The sequence below is a fragment of the Pseudorasbora parva genome, chromosome 19 (assembly GCF_024679245.1).
Source record: "Pseudorasbora parva isolate DD20220531a chromosome 19, ASM2467924v1, whole genome shotgun sequence".
Lineage (NCBI taxonomy): Eukaryota > Metazoa > Chordata > Actinopteri > Cypriniformes > Gobionidae > Pseudorasbora > Pseudorasbora parva.
In genome coordinates, this window is record NC_090190.1 from 18,526,945 (window position 1) to 18,541,306 (window position 14,362).

The 14,362-nt window shown below is 35.3% G+C and overlaps 1 protein-coding gene across 1 annotated transcript; it reads right to left on the reverse strand.

Moving 5' to 3' along the window:
- Positions 1-9,500: 9,500 nt before the first annotated feature.
- pex11b (peroxisomal biogenesis factor 11 beta) lies at positions 9,501-13,564 on the reverse strand. The gene is made up of 4 exons (XM_067425074.1): positions 13,285-13,564; positions 12,375-12,490; positions 11,339-11,540; positions 9,501-10,609 (listed from the first exon to the last, which is right to left on the reverse strand). The coding sequence occupies exons 1-4, from the start codon at positions 13,338-13,340 to the stop codon at positions 10,183-10,185; spliced, it is 801 nt and encodes a 266-aa protein (XP_067281175.1). The 5' UTR covers positions 13,341-13,564; the 3' UTR covers positions 9,501-10,182.
- Between the last annotated feature and the right edge of the window lie 798 nt (positions 13,565-14,362).

The window sequence follows — 14,362 nt, forward strand, 5'->3', positions numbered from 1 at the left end:
TTAAGATAGCAAACATGATGATAAGTGTGTAATTATAATATCATCGCAGTTGATCTGTGATCCATACGGTCCAGGCCACGGATTAACTGCGCGAGAGAGAGAGAGAGAGAGAGAGAGAGAGAGAGAGAGAGAGAGAGAGAGAGAGAGAGAGAGAGGTTTCAGACAGCGCTCGAACACCGAATTGATTTCTCTTTCGCATTTACTTGCGCTAGAACCGACGCATACACACACAATTATGTCAAAATAACCACCTCAGCAAGTATTCTCTTGGTTATGTCATAAGTGAATAGCTGATGTGTGATATATGCACTTTATATGCTCTAACGCACCCCTTGTATGTAGTACCAATGTATGAAGAAGCGGGAGTTCCTCAGTAAAGAATACGAGAGTTATCATGGCACTTGTCTCCGTGTGTTATTAATGTTATATAAAGAGATAAGAATATAACAGGATGTGTGTCAGTATATTCTGTCCGTGCATTCGGTCTTTAAGTGACAACAGCCTAATATTCCTGCTGTTGTCTGTCATCAATGTTAATACAATTATACAGCTTTAACAAAGAAGCAAATTTCTATCGTTCAAACATTTGGTAAAAGTAGGATTTGTTGTTTTTGAAAGAAATTAATACTTTTATTCAGCATGGACATATTCAATTGATAAAAAGTGGCAATACAGTACTGTTTATAAAGATTTATATTGCTGTTCTTTTAAACTTTCTATTTATTAAGGAATCCTTAAAAAATGTATCAGTTTACACAATAATATTAAGCAGACAACTCTTTTCAACATTGATAATAACATAAAAACATTTCTTCAGCAGCAAATCTTCATATTAGAATATTTCTGAAGGATCATGAGACACTGAAGACTGAAGTATTGTTGCTGAAAATGTATATTTTCCATCACAGGAATAAATTACATATCAACATGTATTCAAAGAAAACACTTATTTTAAATGGTAATGTTACTGTTATTACAATATTACTGTTTTTACTGTATTTTTGATCAGATAAATGTAGCTTTGAACATTAATGAAAAGTTAAAAAAATCTTACCTTCCCAAACTTTCGAATGGTAGTGTATATCAAAAGTAATATTATCTGAAAGCCTAACTGTACCATGGTACCGTCACAGTAAATCTTGACATGTGCTTTTATTAACCAGCTGTATGTTTGTCAGGGGTTTTTCGTTTTCTTCCTCTTCTTTTCTGGTCTACATTTTTTAATAAAGCAGCTGCTTTAGTTGAAAACAAACATGGAGTAGGAATGGATAAAGGCTACTCTTGAAAAAATGTACATCAAAAACTGCTAGAAAACTTCAGAAATAATTACAAAGAATTTACAAATGATCAAACACATTGAACAAAATGTGAGATTATTGAAGTAGAAAGACTTCAAAAAAGTTATTACTACTTATTATTACTTCAAAAAAGTTTAGTTAAAATACCAAACCAAGTTACATCCGCAAACAAAACATGTTCTAAATAAATTTTTGGGGTCACATTTGAATTGCATAACATACAGGGTGACATATTTAGACTGAAACGAGACAAACCTCTTAAGTTGCTTCCTGTTTTAATGGATTCAACGGCTAATGGTGTAAACCTCTGCTTTTATCACCATAACAAGTGTTTCACTTCATTTCCTGGACTACATCAGAGTCACTATGCTGAATATTTTCATTTCTTTATTTCCCACATTGTGAAATGAACTGCATCTGAAACATTCAAATACTAACAATGCTGTTGTGGGACGAGGGTTTATAAGGGCAGCAGTTTGGTATGAGACGTACGAAGAGACGGTCTGTGTGGGTCTGGGTTGGCAGTAGAGATCCCTCTGGGACTGAAGTAGGGGAGTAAAGACCAAATATGCCCAACCCTGTTTGTCCTTCTGTCACGGGGGAGTAAAAATACTGCAGCTACGTGCTGCCCGCCAAGCCTCCTTCTTCAATACAGCGTGTCCCAGAATCCTCAGGGGAGACTGTGTATGGCTGAATGTAGTGTCTGCACTTCATAGGGCAGAGTACGGGGCATAAACAGTCATGGAAATCGACAAAGCAAAATAAATATACAATGCAATTGAATGAAAAACTTATTCAAGCAAGTGTTCAGTTTACACCAAAACACATGGAAATTTGAATAGCATTTATTTAATTAATTTCATACATTTTTATTCATAACATTTTTAGTTTAAATTTAAATTAAAAAAAATATAACAATACATGTATTTTAAAAAGAAGGAAAAAAAAGAAGAAGAAAAAAAAAATATATATATATATATATATATATATATATATATATATATATATATATATTCTTCTTCTTTTTAAAATACATTTATTGTTATTTTTTTATATATATATAAATTTAATATATCTTATTTTCCATGTGCTTCATTGGAGAATTTTTTCTTTTTTTCCAGTGGATGCTCTGGTGTTCTGTGCATCCAGCTGGCCTTTGTCACTAATCTTGATAAACAACGTAACCTTCTTTGAGGTCTGTGTGAGGGTGAAGATTGATCCACTGCTTGATATGAAAGCCTGGCTTTGCCTACGTGATGTCTGAGGCTCAGCGCTGTCGAACAGAGACTCAGAGATAAAGCAGGAGAGGAGAGATGTGAAGATAACATACGGACTGCCAATGACACTCACAACTTCTGTTGCCAATAGTGCCACTGAGCTGAAACTCTGTTTAGATGCTTTAGATGCTTAATGTTTTGCCAATCATTATTACATATCTGGGTCTTTAGCGACCCGGATCTATACCTAACACAGATGGATCTCTACCTGTTGGGATAATATATAAAACTCTCCTGATATAGTGTAACAATTACAGAAGAATAAAATAAAGCATATTTTGTGACCTTTTGGAACTTGGAAGGGTTTGGTTTGAACAGGTGTTTTGCACCATCATCACTGTCCTCGTCAGAATACCTGTCCCAGTATTCAGCTTTTGGCTCATATTCACAAACATATTCTCAAAACTATCATTTTCAACATCTTCAAAATCAATATTTTGATCACTGACCGCTTCCTTTCTAGATCCATCATCAAAGGATTAGTTCACCCAAAAATGAAATTGATGTCTTTAATGACTCACCCTAATGTCGTTCCGCACCCGTAAGACCTCCGTTCATCTTTAGAACACAGTTTAAGATATTTTAGATTTAGTCCAATAGTGTATGCACACTGTACTGTCTATATGAATAACCTTCATGCGTAATTGGAAAAAATAGGTTATGTGAACTTGACAAGTCCATATAACAATTTTTTTTTCAATTACGCTTAATTGATTTACTTAATAATTTTAAGGTTTCCTCACTTTTTAAGTTAAGTCGACTGTTCTCTCTCTCTCTCTCTCTCTCTCTCTTTATTTTTATTTTTTTATAGTGAATTGCCTTCATTCTCTGGTGAACTAAAACTGACATGGCTAAGCAATCGTTTTAAGTGTGAACAGGCCTTAAGACTACAGGGTGTTGAGCAGTGTTGGGTAAGTTAGAAAAGTAATTAATTACTACACTCTAAAAAATGCTGGGTTAAAAACAACCCAAGTTGGGTTGAAAATGCACCGACCCAATTGAGTTGTTTTAACCCAATGGTTGAGTTGTTTTAACCCAGTGGTTGGGTTAAATGTTGCTTAAGACAACCCAATTGCTGGGTAAGAACAACTCAACCATTGGGTTAAAACAACCCAATTGTTGGGTCGGTGCATTTTCAACCCAACTTGGGTTGTTTTTAACCCAGCATTTTTTAGAGTGTAGTTACTAATTACATCTTCAATAGTGTAATTAGATTACTGTACAAATTACTCTCTCCAAAAAGTATTTAATTACTTATTACTAATTACTTTTTAATTACTTTCTAAATCAACCCTCGAGATAAGCAATTCAAGGTTAGACATGAAATGGCTTTTAATTCATTCAAATGCATAAAATAAAACTACATAAATTTACTGACCAAAGTTTTACAAATATGAGAAGGATACATAAAAACATGCATTTTAAAGTCCACTATTGAATTATGTATAATTATATTTAGTATTTAGTTCAATTACATCAGAAGTAACTGTAATTAAATTACAGAAAAAATAATAGTAATCCTTTACTTTACTTTTTCAAGGGAAAAGTAATTAAATTACAGTAACTAATTACTTGGTAACTAGTTACACCCAACACTGGTGTTGAGTCATGAAATCTTCTAAAGTAGGGCTTTAATGTTGAACTTAAACATGGGAATAATGTCAACCAGTTTATGCTAAATCTTGCCTCTTTCCATACGATACCAGACCCTTCTGACTTGACTCAAATGAGGGGTCGCCTAAAGTGTTGACGTGGCCACTCACATGCTGCTATAAAAATAAAAAGGTTTATGGCATGAATAAGTAGCCAAAAGTAAATATTAAAGTAGGAACCGGATTAAAGGCATTCCTGCTGCTGTAAAACCCAGCAAAAGTTAACATGGTAAAGAAAGGCATAAAGCAGTAGTTTGTGTAATCCTCTTAGATAGTTTAGTGTTTCAGATAATTAAACCAAATTAATAAGTCTGCTGAGGAGAGAAACGTGACTCTGATCTGATTGCAGTCTTTTTTTCATACCAAGAAGGATTTACCTTTATGTCATAATTTTAACTTTTTATATCAAATGATAAGATCAATTAAATCATTCAATTAAATTAAAACTGAATTCTTCAAGCAGTCATAAAAAAGAGTGTTTACTTGCTATTTCTTGAAAACAGTACCTGGATTTTAACACATTTCAGCATTTCCTTTTCCAGCAAAATGTTCCTTTTAAAAACAAATGTGAATTGAATGTACATTGAGTCATCATATCTGCTCCAGCATGCTAATATGTGATTAGTGCATACAAATCTTTCTAAAGATAGGGCATAACCTCTACATTAACACCAGCCTCCTGGTGTAATTTCAAACATTTGACAAACATTTCAAAGGGATTTCAAAATAAGAATTCTAATCACCTTAGTCTCGGCACATGACCATATTATACAGTACTCTCTCTAGAAACAGCTCTCAGGATACAAAACCACCCAAATAAACTTTCCATGATAATCTGGCATTGTATTTACATAGAAATGTGGTCTGGTAGGGTAACATCAGCTGGGGTTGGCTGGATCATGGGAAAGGAACAGCTTGTGTGAGGTCACCCTTTGGTGTGAACAGAGACCAGGTTTACACTAGCTCTTAAAATATACACGGGGTAAGGTTTGAGTAAATTAAACTGGGTCTGGAACAGTGGAAAAGGCACCCCATTCCCAGGAAACAGAAATGCTTCCTTACTAAATATAATGGGGATGTGCGTGATGTTTGTGTACTATGAAATACGTGCGCGCTGCCATGCACTGGCCTGCCAGCGGATACGAACTGTTATTGGAAAGAATGTTGAACAAAGATGTTTTGAAACGTTAGGTCCATACCAATTCAAACTTGAAAGTCATGGGCATAAATAATTAAAATATTCTTCCTTTGTGGTTTGCAATGGTGTGAGGGTGAGTAAATGATGACAAAATTAGATTTTTTTGACGAACTGTACCTTTAAGACAGAGGTCTGAGTTTGAATGCGCGCCATATCTGGACCACCCTCAGCTGAGCAGTCCTATATAATGTAATCACTGATACTCATTAGAGCTACCAGCCTCCTGACCTGCATCTCTTGGCTGCATTTCATAGTTTTCATTACTGCTCCCAGGTGTCCAGTGGCTGCCGTCCTTGTTTTCTATGAGCCGAGCTCTTATTGGAAAACGAGACAATAATGGCTTTTTCTGTGTCCCTGTGTAACATGGAGAACAGCGGACAACAGCACATTCTCAGATTGCATGAGATCTTCGATTTGTGCAATACTGTGTGGTGTGTGTGTGTGTGTGTGTGTGTGTGTGTGTGTGTGTGTGTGTGTGTGTGTGTGTGTGTGTGTGTGTGTGTGTGTGTGTGTGTGTGTGTGTGTGTGTGTGTGTGTGTGTGTGTGTGTGTGTGTGAGTGAGATCAGACCTCTTTGCTGTTGGTCCTTTTAGGGCTTTATGCCCAACCATGCCAAAGTATCTGTGCATTCAGGGGTGGTGAGGCTGAACCGTGTAGAGCTGAGTTAAGCAGACAAGAAAAAACGGCTATGAAAAGAGGGATAAAGAACAGAAAATGAGAGAGAAAGAAATATATTGTTTGTTGAAGTCGACTACCTTGCAGCTTTACATCAATTAAATAAATGGTTAAAAAAAAACAATAAAAAAAAAACACGTAAATCATATGGTTTTTCAAAAGATTGTCTTTTTTTAAATCATTTCATTTGGGTCCCTGAGCTCCTTTGTCAATGTTTTATTTTTCAATAACAACAACAACAGTCATAATTTAGTTTTGCATGACGATTTCCTACCCACTCTTTGACCCTGAGGTTAAAATGAGCCATTTTTGCTGCTGTGCCTTCACACTTTTGTGTAAACAATCTCTACACAAGTGAAATTACAGCTCTTACTCATGGACAGGTTTGCTCTCTCTTTGAAAACAAGAAACACTGTGTTCACCCCAAAGTGAACTTACCCTTTACTTTTAAGTGATTACTTACCCTCATATCGTTCGACACCCGCAAGAACTTTGTTCATCTTCGGAACACAAATGAAGATATTTTTGTTGACATCCGATGGCTCAGAAGGCCTTCATTGACACCAATGTCATTTCCTCTCTCAAGACCCATAAAGGCCCTAAAGACGTCGTTACAAAGCCCATCTCACTACAGGGGCTCTACAATCATTTTATGAAACGATGATAATAGATTCTACATTCTATTCTAGCTGATTGAATAATTTACTAGAAAAATTTTGATTTCCATAACATACATGACTTTTTAAATTTAGGCTCTTAAAATTAATTTCAGATTATTTTAAAAATTGCAGTTTTGTAGCCTTAATCCATTCTATTGTATTTCTAATCACTGTCAAAAACATCTAAATCTCTAAAAGTTTTTTTGTGGCTAGACCACCTTGTTTGGCAATAATGTGATTGGTTTAAGAGGTCAAACTTGAGCTTATGTAAGGAGTTCAGAGACAATCGGTTGTCTATTAACACAGTATTAAGTTCTTGGCACAGACTCATGAAAAGACATGCACTGTTGGAATGAGCCAAACATTACTCATCCTCTTTATCTTGATCAAAAATGGTGTGGGTCCTGGTTTAATGTTACTGTCTGCTGCACTGTGTGTGTCCAGATCTTTGCTGGTGGGGTGCAAATGTCTGGAAGTCATTTTGCTGATCATCATCACATCCAACATCTCCTTGACTACCACATTTTGGGAGACTAACAAGATAATAGTTTAGGTGTCTTTAACTGTACTTACAATTGTTTGGTACAATGTGTTATTGTAAGTATACTGTATAGCCTAGTTAAAGCACATAAAGAGGGTCTATAAAGAGTAAGAAAGGATGTTGAATGAGATATAGCGAGAGAGAGCCGAGAAAGTATCTGCTGTGGGTGGTTTGGATGACCACTCTTACCCCCTCAAGCCTTCATACCCCCTTCCCATTTTGACATAAACTTCCTACTGAAAACATTCAAAATCAACACACAAAAAAATACAAAAAAGACACGTGTACCAGTCTGCGTCACCAACGCTCCTGAGAATCTGCATGCTGTCCAGTATAATACACATGGAGGCTACTGGATAAGTAAAAATGATTTCTTATCCTTATAGAGGACGAGAGGGTTAGGGGGTAATGCAAACAAATGCAGCCATGTGGGCGTGACACAGAGCATCTGAATCAGTGTGATGTAACTAAAGAGAGAGTAGGAGGAGAGGACAGACCCCCCACTGCAGTTCTTCACAGCAGGAGGGAACGTGCTTTCAGTCTGTGCCATTAAACACACATCAATTACAATCTACCGTAAAGACAATTCAGAATCATATGGTCAACATTAAACGCTGGTAACCGTTTTAAATTCAGTTTAAACAGTTTTAGTTTGGGCATTTTTGTACAATTCATGAATTCAGTCTACCTTTTCACACTCAGTCTTCTTAAAGTATTTGAGTTCTTAAACTATTTAGTTGCCACTATTTGGTTTATTTATTTTCTCGTCAGAAAGCCGCTGCCTAATGAAACATTACGTTTCCGGTTGTAAATGTTAAGTTTTGTTTCCCTCTAGTGGTGAGAGGCAAGATGCAAGAAACTGCAACGCACATTGAGTGATTCAATATTATTTTTGTATGTATTTACAGTCTATGGATTCCTAAGACTCTGGTTCAGCTTGTTAGAAGTCATATTCAATATAACTCAACCATAATGAAAACCCTAAAATTAATATTAAACGCAGTTGAATTGATTGTTAAAAATGCAATTACAAACTTATTTTTACTATTTAAAAATAAATAAATGAATAAAAACACCCGGAAGATTTTTTTAACTCGTTGTAATATTAATTGAAAGACAGCTTGGTCAATCCCCTTTAAATATAATATTAATAATAAAACTAAGGATATACATTTTGAAATTGTGCATAACATCCACCCTGTTAAATCATTAATTTCAAGATCCTATCAGATATTGATGATTTATGCTGTTTTTGTAAAAGTGAGAAAGAGTTTTCTAAATGTAAAATTTAGTTTTTGGAAGGAATTGGCAGAACTTATCTTTAATTTAGTAAAGATTAAATACTATTTTACATTAAATGATATAATGAAAATGAGGTCTTGAATACATTAATGTATTTATACTGCTGGCAAAATGTTATATACATAATACATATAAATAAGATTGTGTGTGTGTGTGTGTGTGTGTGTGTGTGTGTGTGTGTGTGTGTGTGTGTGTGTGTGTGTGTGTGTGTGTGTGTGTGTGTGTGTGTGTGTGTCTCTGTGTCTGTGTGTGTATTCATCCCCAAGACTCTTTTATGTCTTCTCTGAAAATATGCTGTTTGCTACTTATTCAATCCTCAGTAAAAACAAATTAAAAAGAAAGAAAAGAAAATATAGTGTATGGATTCAACACAACACAGATTAATCATTGATTAATTTCAAATAACAGCATTGCAGCAAGCCAGAAAGTTTAAGAAACTTTGATTCGACTGATCTTTTACTGATGTCGTATAAAATGGTATAGATCCTTAATGGACAAGAAAAAAATCAGAGAAGAATAAAATCATTAAGCCATTATTTATTAAAAAATTCAATTCACAGCTCTATCATGTCAACATTCAGTAATCCCAGTGATGCATAGCATTAACATTTAGGAAGTTTCAAAATATGGTTGTTTAAGAAAAAAACTCTATAAATCGTATATACATACATTATTTTAAGAAATCTGCATTACAGCACAGTGCCAGTGATGTAGTTTTTATTCAGTTATCAGATAGATTATGCAATAACCTAAATTATTTTATAATTTCCCAAAACTTTTTGGTTTGAAAATGAGTTTGGTAACAAATTGCAGAGGTTCACAACTGCAGGAAACTGCTTTAAACAGACAGATTGATATATATATATATATATATATATATATATATATATATATATATATATATATATATATATATATATATATATTGTAACCATTTCTAAACAGAGCAGTGATATTTTACAATAGTGTTTGATAAGCATAGTTTATGACACAAATGTGCAAATGTTTCAAGCTCTGTAATTTAGGGTAAGTCTTATTAACATCGTTCAAAATAGCTGGGAGATTTTTAACCCCAAAAACTGAAGAAAAAATGTCATTAGATTTGTAAAGTTCATGGTAGTATTTATTGTACTAGATTTAATTCATTATTTAATTTATTGATTTTGGGAAGAAATGTGACCCTGACATTTCTTCATGTGGTTCACCTTCAAGAGAAAGGCATGATTCTGAATAGTAAGCAGAGTAAGTGTACCATTTGTAGTCCTGTGCTGTTCTGTGCTTTTACTACACTAGAACACCCCATTCGGAAAACTACACCATTATATGGTGACAAACTAGGACATTTTCAGACTTGCATTCATTTAAACAGACTTTAATAACTGTTAAACAAGGCTTTTCTGTTTGATCGGATTAAAGATTAGGGCAAACCTGTTTTTTAGTTTTTCCACACATTGAAAAACCGCTTTGAACGTGCAATTACACTGGAATGAAGGAGCAAACATTCTTCTTTCCCCTATCAACACAACCTCAAGAGAGGTTCTCTGAAGAAAAGCAACAGGATACGTAGTTCTGATGTGTCACTCAGGGCTTGAGTTTGAGCCAGGGGTGGACTATAGTGAGAATGGACAGGATAGAGGACGTGAGGCCGCAGGCCCCCACAAAGCCCGACCCTGTGGGGTACAAACCCAGCCGGTCCAGCGGTATGAACACGTCGCACAGGTTCTTCAGAAGGTCCAGGAGCAGCGGAGGGTTGTTGCGCAGGACAGTGATCAAGAGACAGAACTGCTTGTTGAGTCTGGCCGAGAGCACCGGGAGGGGCGGCAGTGGAGGAAGCGGTGAGGAAGGAGACGGGGTTAAAGGGAACTCTCCGTTCTCTGGGGTCGGCGTGAGGGAAGACGGATTGGAGTTAAAGCTTTTCGCTGAACTGCTACGGGACTCTCTCTCCATCAGCAGACGAATTTCATACGCGTCTCGGGTTAAATTGAGGATGAGTGCGAACAAATAATATCTGTTTATAGGAAGTGAGAGAAAGACAGGTTTGTGCTCAAAATAATAAAACATATGCAACCGTCGCCATATATTTTAGTAAAACATTTTAGTACATAAAAATATACTTGATGGCTGATGCAAAATCATTCACAAGGTAATCAATTTTTTTAATTTAATGTAATGTAATGTATAATTAAATGTGTGTGGGTGTGGGTGTGGGTGTGTGTGTGTGTGTGTGTGTGTGTGTGTGTGTGTGTGTGTATGTGTGTGTGTGTGTGTGTGTGTGTGTATTATTATTGTTGTTAAATCAAACTAAAAGCATAAAAACACTGCGCGTATATATATATTGGTCATTGGTCCAATTGGTCAAAATTGGTCATTTTCATTTAGTTTAACCTGATGTGCTAACTAAAACATAATGAATGTGCTAAAACATAAAACACAAAATGAATAAAAACTATATAGACAAACTTTAAAAATAAGAATAAAAAATAATGAAAAAAAGACACAACATACAACAAAATTACAAAAATTTAACTAAAATGTGTGTGTGTGTATATTATATATATATATATATATATATATATATATATATATATATATATATATATATATATATATATATATATATATATATGTATATATATATATGTATATATATATATATATATATATACACACATTTGTATATGTGTGTGTAAGATTAAAAGTTACTTTTGCAAATAAAACAAATGACACTGGCACTCACCTAAATGACCTCTGGCTCCATTTGTTTTGGTCCAGTTCGGGCAGTAGTCCTGTTTTGCCGGCCCACAGTACATTATCACAGGCAAAATACATTGCTCTGTTGAGATGGGCCACTGTGATGCAGAGACGCAGCACGCAGTCAGACAGATGGACGGTGCGTTTCGCTGCTTCCAGAGCTTCAGCGGAGTTCCCTAAACGCATCACTGAGGCAAACACACGGACAGACATATCAATCAAACACTGAGCCATATTAACATAAATAGATTCTGTGAGTGAAATGAGATTAGCCAACAGGGGCCACTTTATGGAACCACTTTATTAATGTTAGTATTAATAGGCATAATCATTCTAAATTAACCCGCGGAGACCCCTTTTTACCCTTTAGCATCTTTAGGAAGATATTAGCTATATTTAATTTAGGGGGAAAAAGGTGTACAAAAAATGCTGCAAAATTGCAATGCTTGGCCTTTAGGGTTGTAAAATGTCATTGATACACTAAGTGAACGTTTTGAATTTACAGAACAATTCAGCACATGGGCTTTTGAATTTATGGATGTTCAAAATTTCAGGGCATGTAAGCCATCACTAGACACAGACACACACACACACAGTAGTTTGCTATCTTTGTGGGGACTCACCATAGGCGTAATGGTTTTTATACTGTACAAACTGTATATTCTATCCCCTTACACTAACCTTACCCCTATACCTACCCATCAAACTAAACTTTCTGCATTTTTACATTTTTAAAAAAAATCATTCTGTATGATTTATAAGCTTGTTTTCTCACGGGGATCTCAATTTAAGTCCCCAAGGTGACACAAGTCCCCATGAGTCATTATGCATTCAGGTTAAAGTCCCCACCCAGGATAGAAAAACATGAACACACACACACACACACACACACACACACACACAATCAGCATCCTATCAATTAAAATTTACTTATCAAAACCAAAGAGAATCAAAAGAGAGCCAGTTGTCGGCAAACCCCGATTCTTCTGACCACTGCCTTTGCCAGAAGAGCGCAAACATACATTTTCTTGTCAGGCTCATGTGAGCTTCCAGCTGTTTAATGGTGCTGAGCAGCTCTGCTCTCGCTCCTCCTCTCTGCAGCGTATAACCCAGCAGTGTGCAAGCGTACTGGGCAGCCCTGTTCAGACACAAACAATTATTGAAAATTAGCCTTTATATTGCACCAACGTTCATTATGGACGTTTATATCCTTACAAATGTCAGGGTATCCCTTTGTGAGGGACCCTATTATAAACTATACACATACAGTTCAGCTCATAAGTACCATCCTGAATAAGTGGTTTTAAGTCTTTAAAATTATGCGCAGAACTGTAAATTAAATTTATATATAAAAACAAAACGATACAAATATACGAAAAATACTTGATTATCTGAATATGTATCTTTTTAATCTGTGTCTAACTCTACCCAAAAATGACAATTCATCCTAGGTGTTTATGACATTATTCTTTCAGACGAATACAATCAAAGTTATATTTAAAAAATGTCCTGGCTCTTCGTTTTCAACTGCGATAGGCGTTACACTTTCTTTGTAAGTAAAGAATGCCAAATACACACCTGGAATAAGGTGAGCAATTTTTTTTTTTTTTTTTTTTTTTTTTTTTTTTTGGTGAACTGTCCCTTTAAATTTATACTTACACTGGAAGGACACCTAACATAAATTGTAGCCTGGTTTTATTATTGTTATGTTATCACTGTATATTATTATTACTGTGATGTATTACTAACTGTGAGGTAACTTGGTAAAAACTATATTTTACTATAGACTCCAACTTCCAATGCAGCACTTTTTTAAGTCTCTAAACATGTAAAGCTCGCGCAGTCTGTAAAGGAAACACGTGGTGTATGTAGTGGTAATATTGCTGGTATATTGCTGTAAGCATGCATGCAGTGAGTGTTTGTGTAAGTTACCTGAACACGCGTTCTTTGGCTTGACTCTGCGAGCTGAATCTCACCCACGACTCCATCGTACACTGGGCCCGTGCGTCCTTCGCGCGTACTCAATGATATTCAAGGCACCGAATACAGGTTAACCAAGCTGACCGTGAAGATCCTTGATGTTTTCAGACAATACGTACTTTTGAGTGCAGTTTGGTGCTGGAATTATGTGGCATACTTGCTCTGTTTCACTTGATGTTTTTGTCGCTTTGACAGTTCATCCGTGAACGGCAGCTGAAGAGGGACACGCCGTTCGCGTTTGGATAATTTGAATTCGTATTAAGCGCTTGTCCTTGAATAACACGCGAGTTTCATTTTGACAAAAGTGTTTGAGATGGCAGAGAAGGCAAGAAATTAACCGCGAATGTTCTATTTATTCTGATGAAACTAATATGTAAAGTCAACAAAATCTTTAATATGTAACGACTAACCACAACAAAAGCGTGAACTTGCCCTTACGAAAGAAAAATATATTTACCAATATATTACTTGAAATATATTATAATATATTGTAAATACATGGACTAATATATTGATGGTATTATACAATATATTATATATTACAGGAATATATTGCAAAATATACAAATGATTGCCGCTTTCATATATTGCAATATATTGGAGAATATAAATATTAAATCCCATATATGTGAATATATTGCCTAATGTATTACATGATATTTTCCAATATACTGCAATATATTTTGGTTTCGTAAGGGCGCTGTCAGTTTCTGGCAAATAACAATAAAAAATAACCACCAGGGGTCGCCAAAATTAAAAGATATAGATTTAATAATACTATTACAGATACAGATCCTAAGTACAACTAGAAGAAATATTAACAATAGTGCTGTCAAATCGATTAATAGCATCCAAAATAAAAGTTTGTGTTTATGTGTGTGTACTGTGTATAATTATTTTGCATACACACCGATCAAGCGTAACATTAAGACCACTGACAGGTGAAGTGAATAAAAGCGATTATCACAGCACCTGTTAGATGGTGGGATATTAGGCATCAAGTGAACAAGTTGTCCTCAAATTAAGTCGA

Coding starts and splice junctions, on each gene's coding strand:
- pex11b (XM_067425074.1), bottom strand. CDS start 13,340: ATGGAGTCGTGGGTGAGATTCAGCTCGCAGAGTCAAGCCAAAGAACGC. Junction 11,541..12,374: donor CATGAGCCTGACAAGAAAAT/GTATGTTTGCGC, acceptor TGTTTGCCTCAG/TGATGCGTTTAGGGAACTCC. Junction 10,610..11,338: donor TGGAGCCAGAGGTCATTTAG/GTGAGTGCCAGT, acceptor TCCTATAAACAG/ATATTATTTGTTCGCACTCA.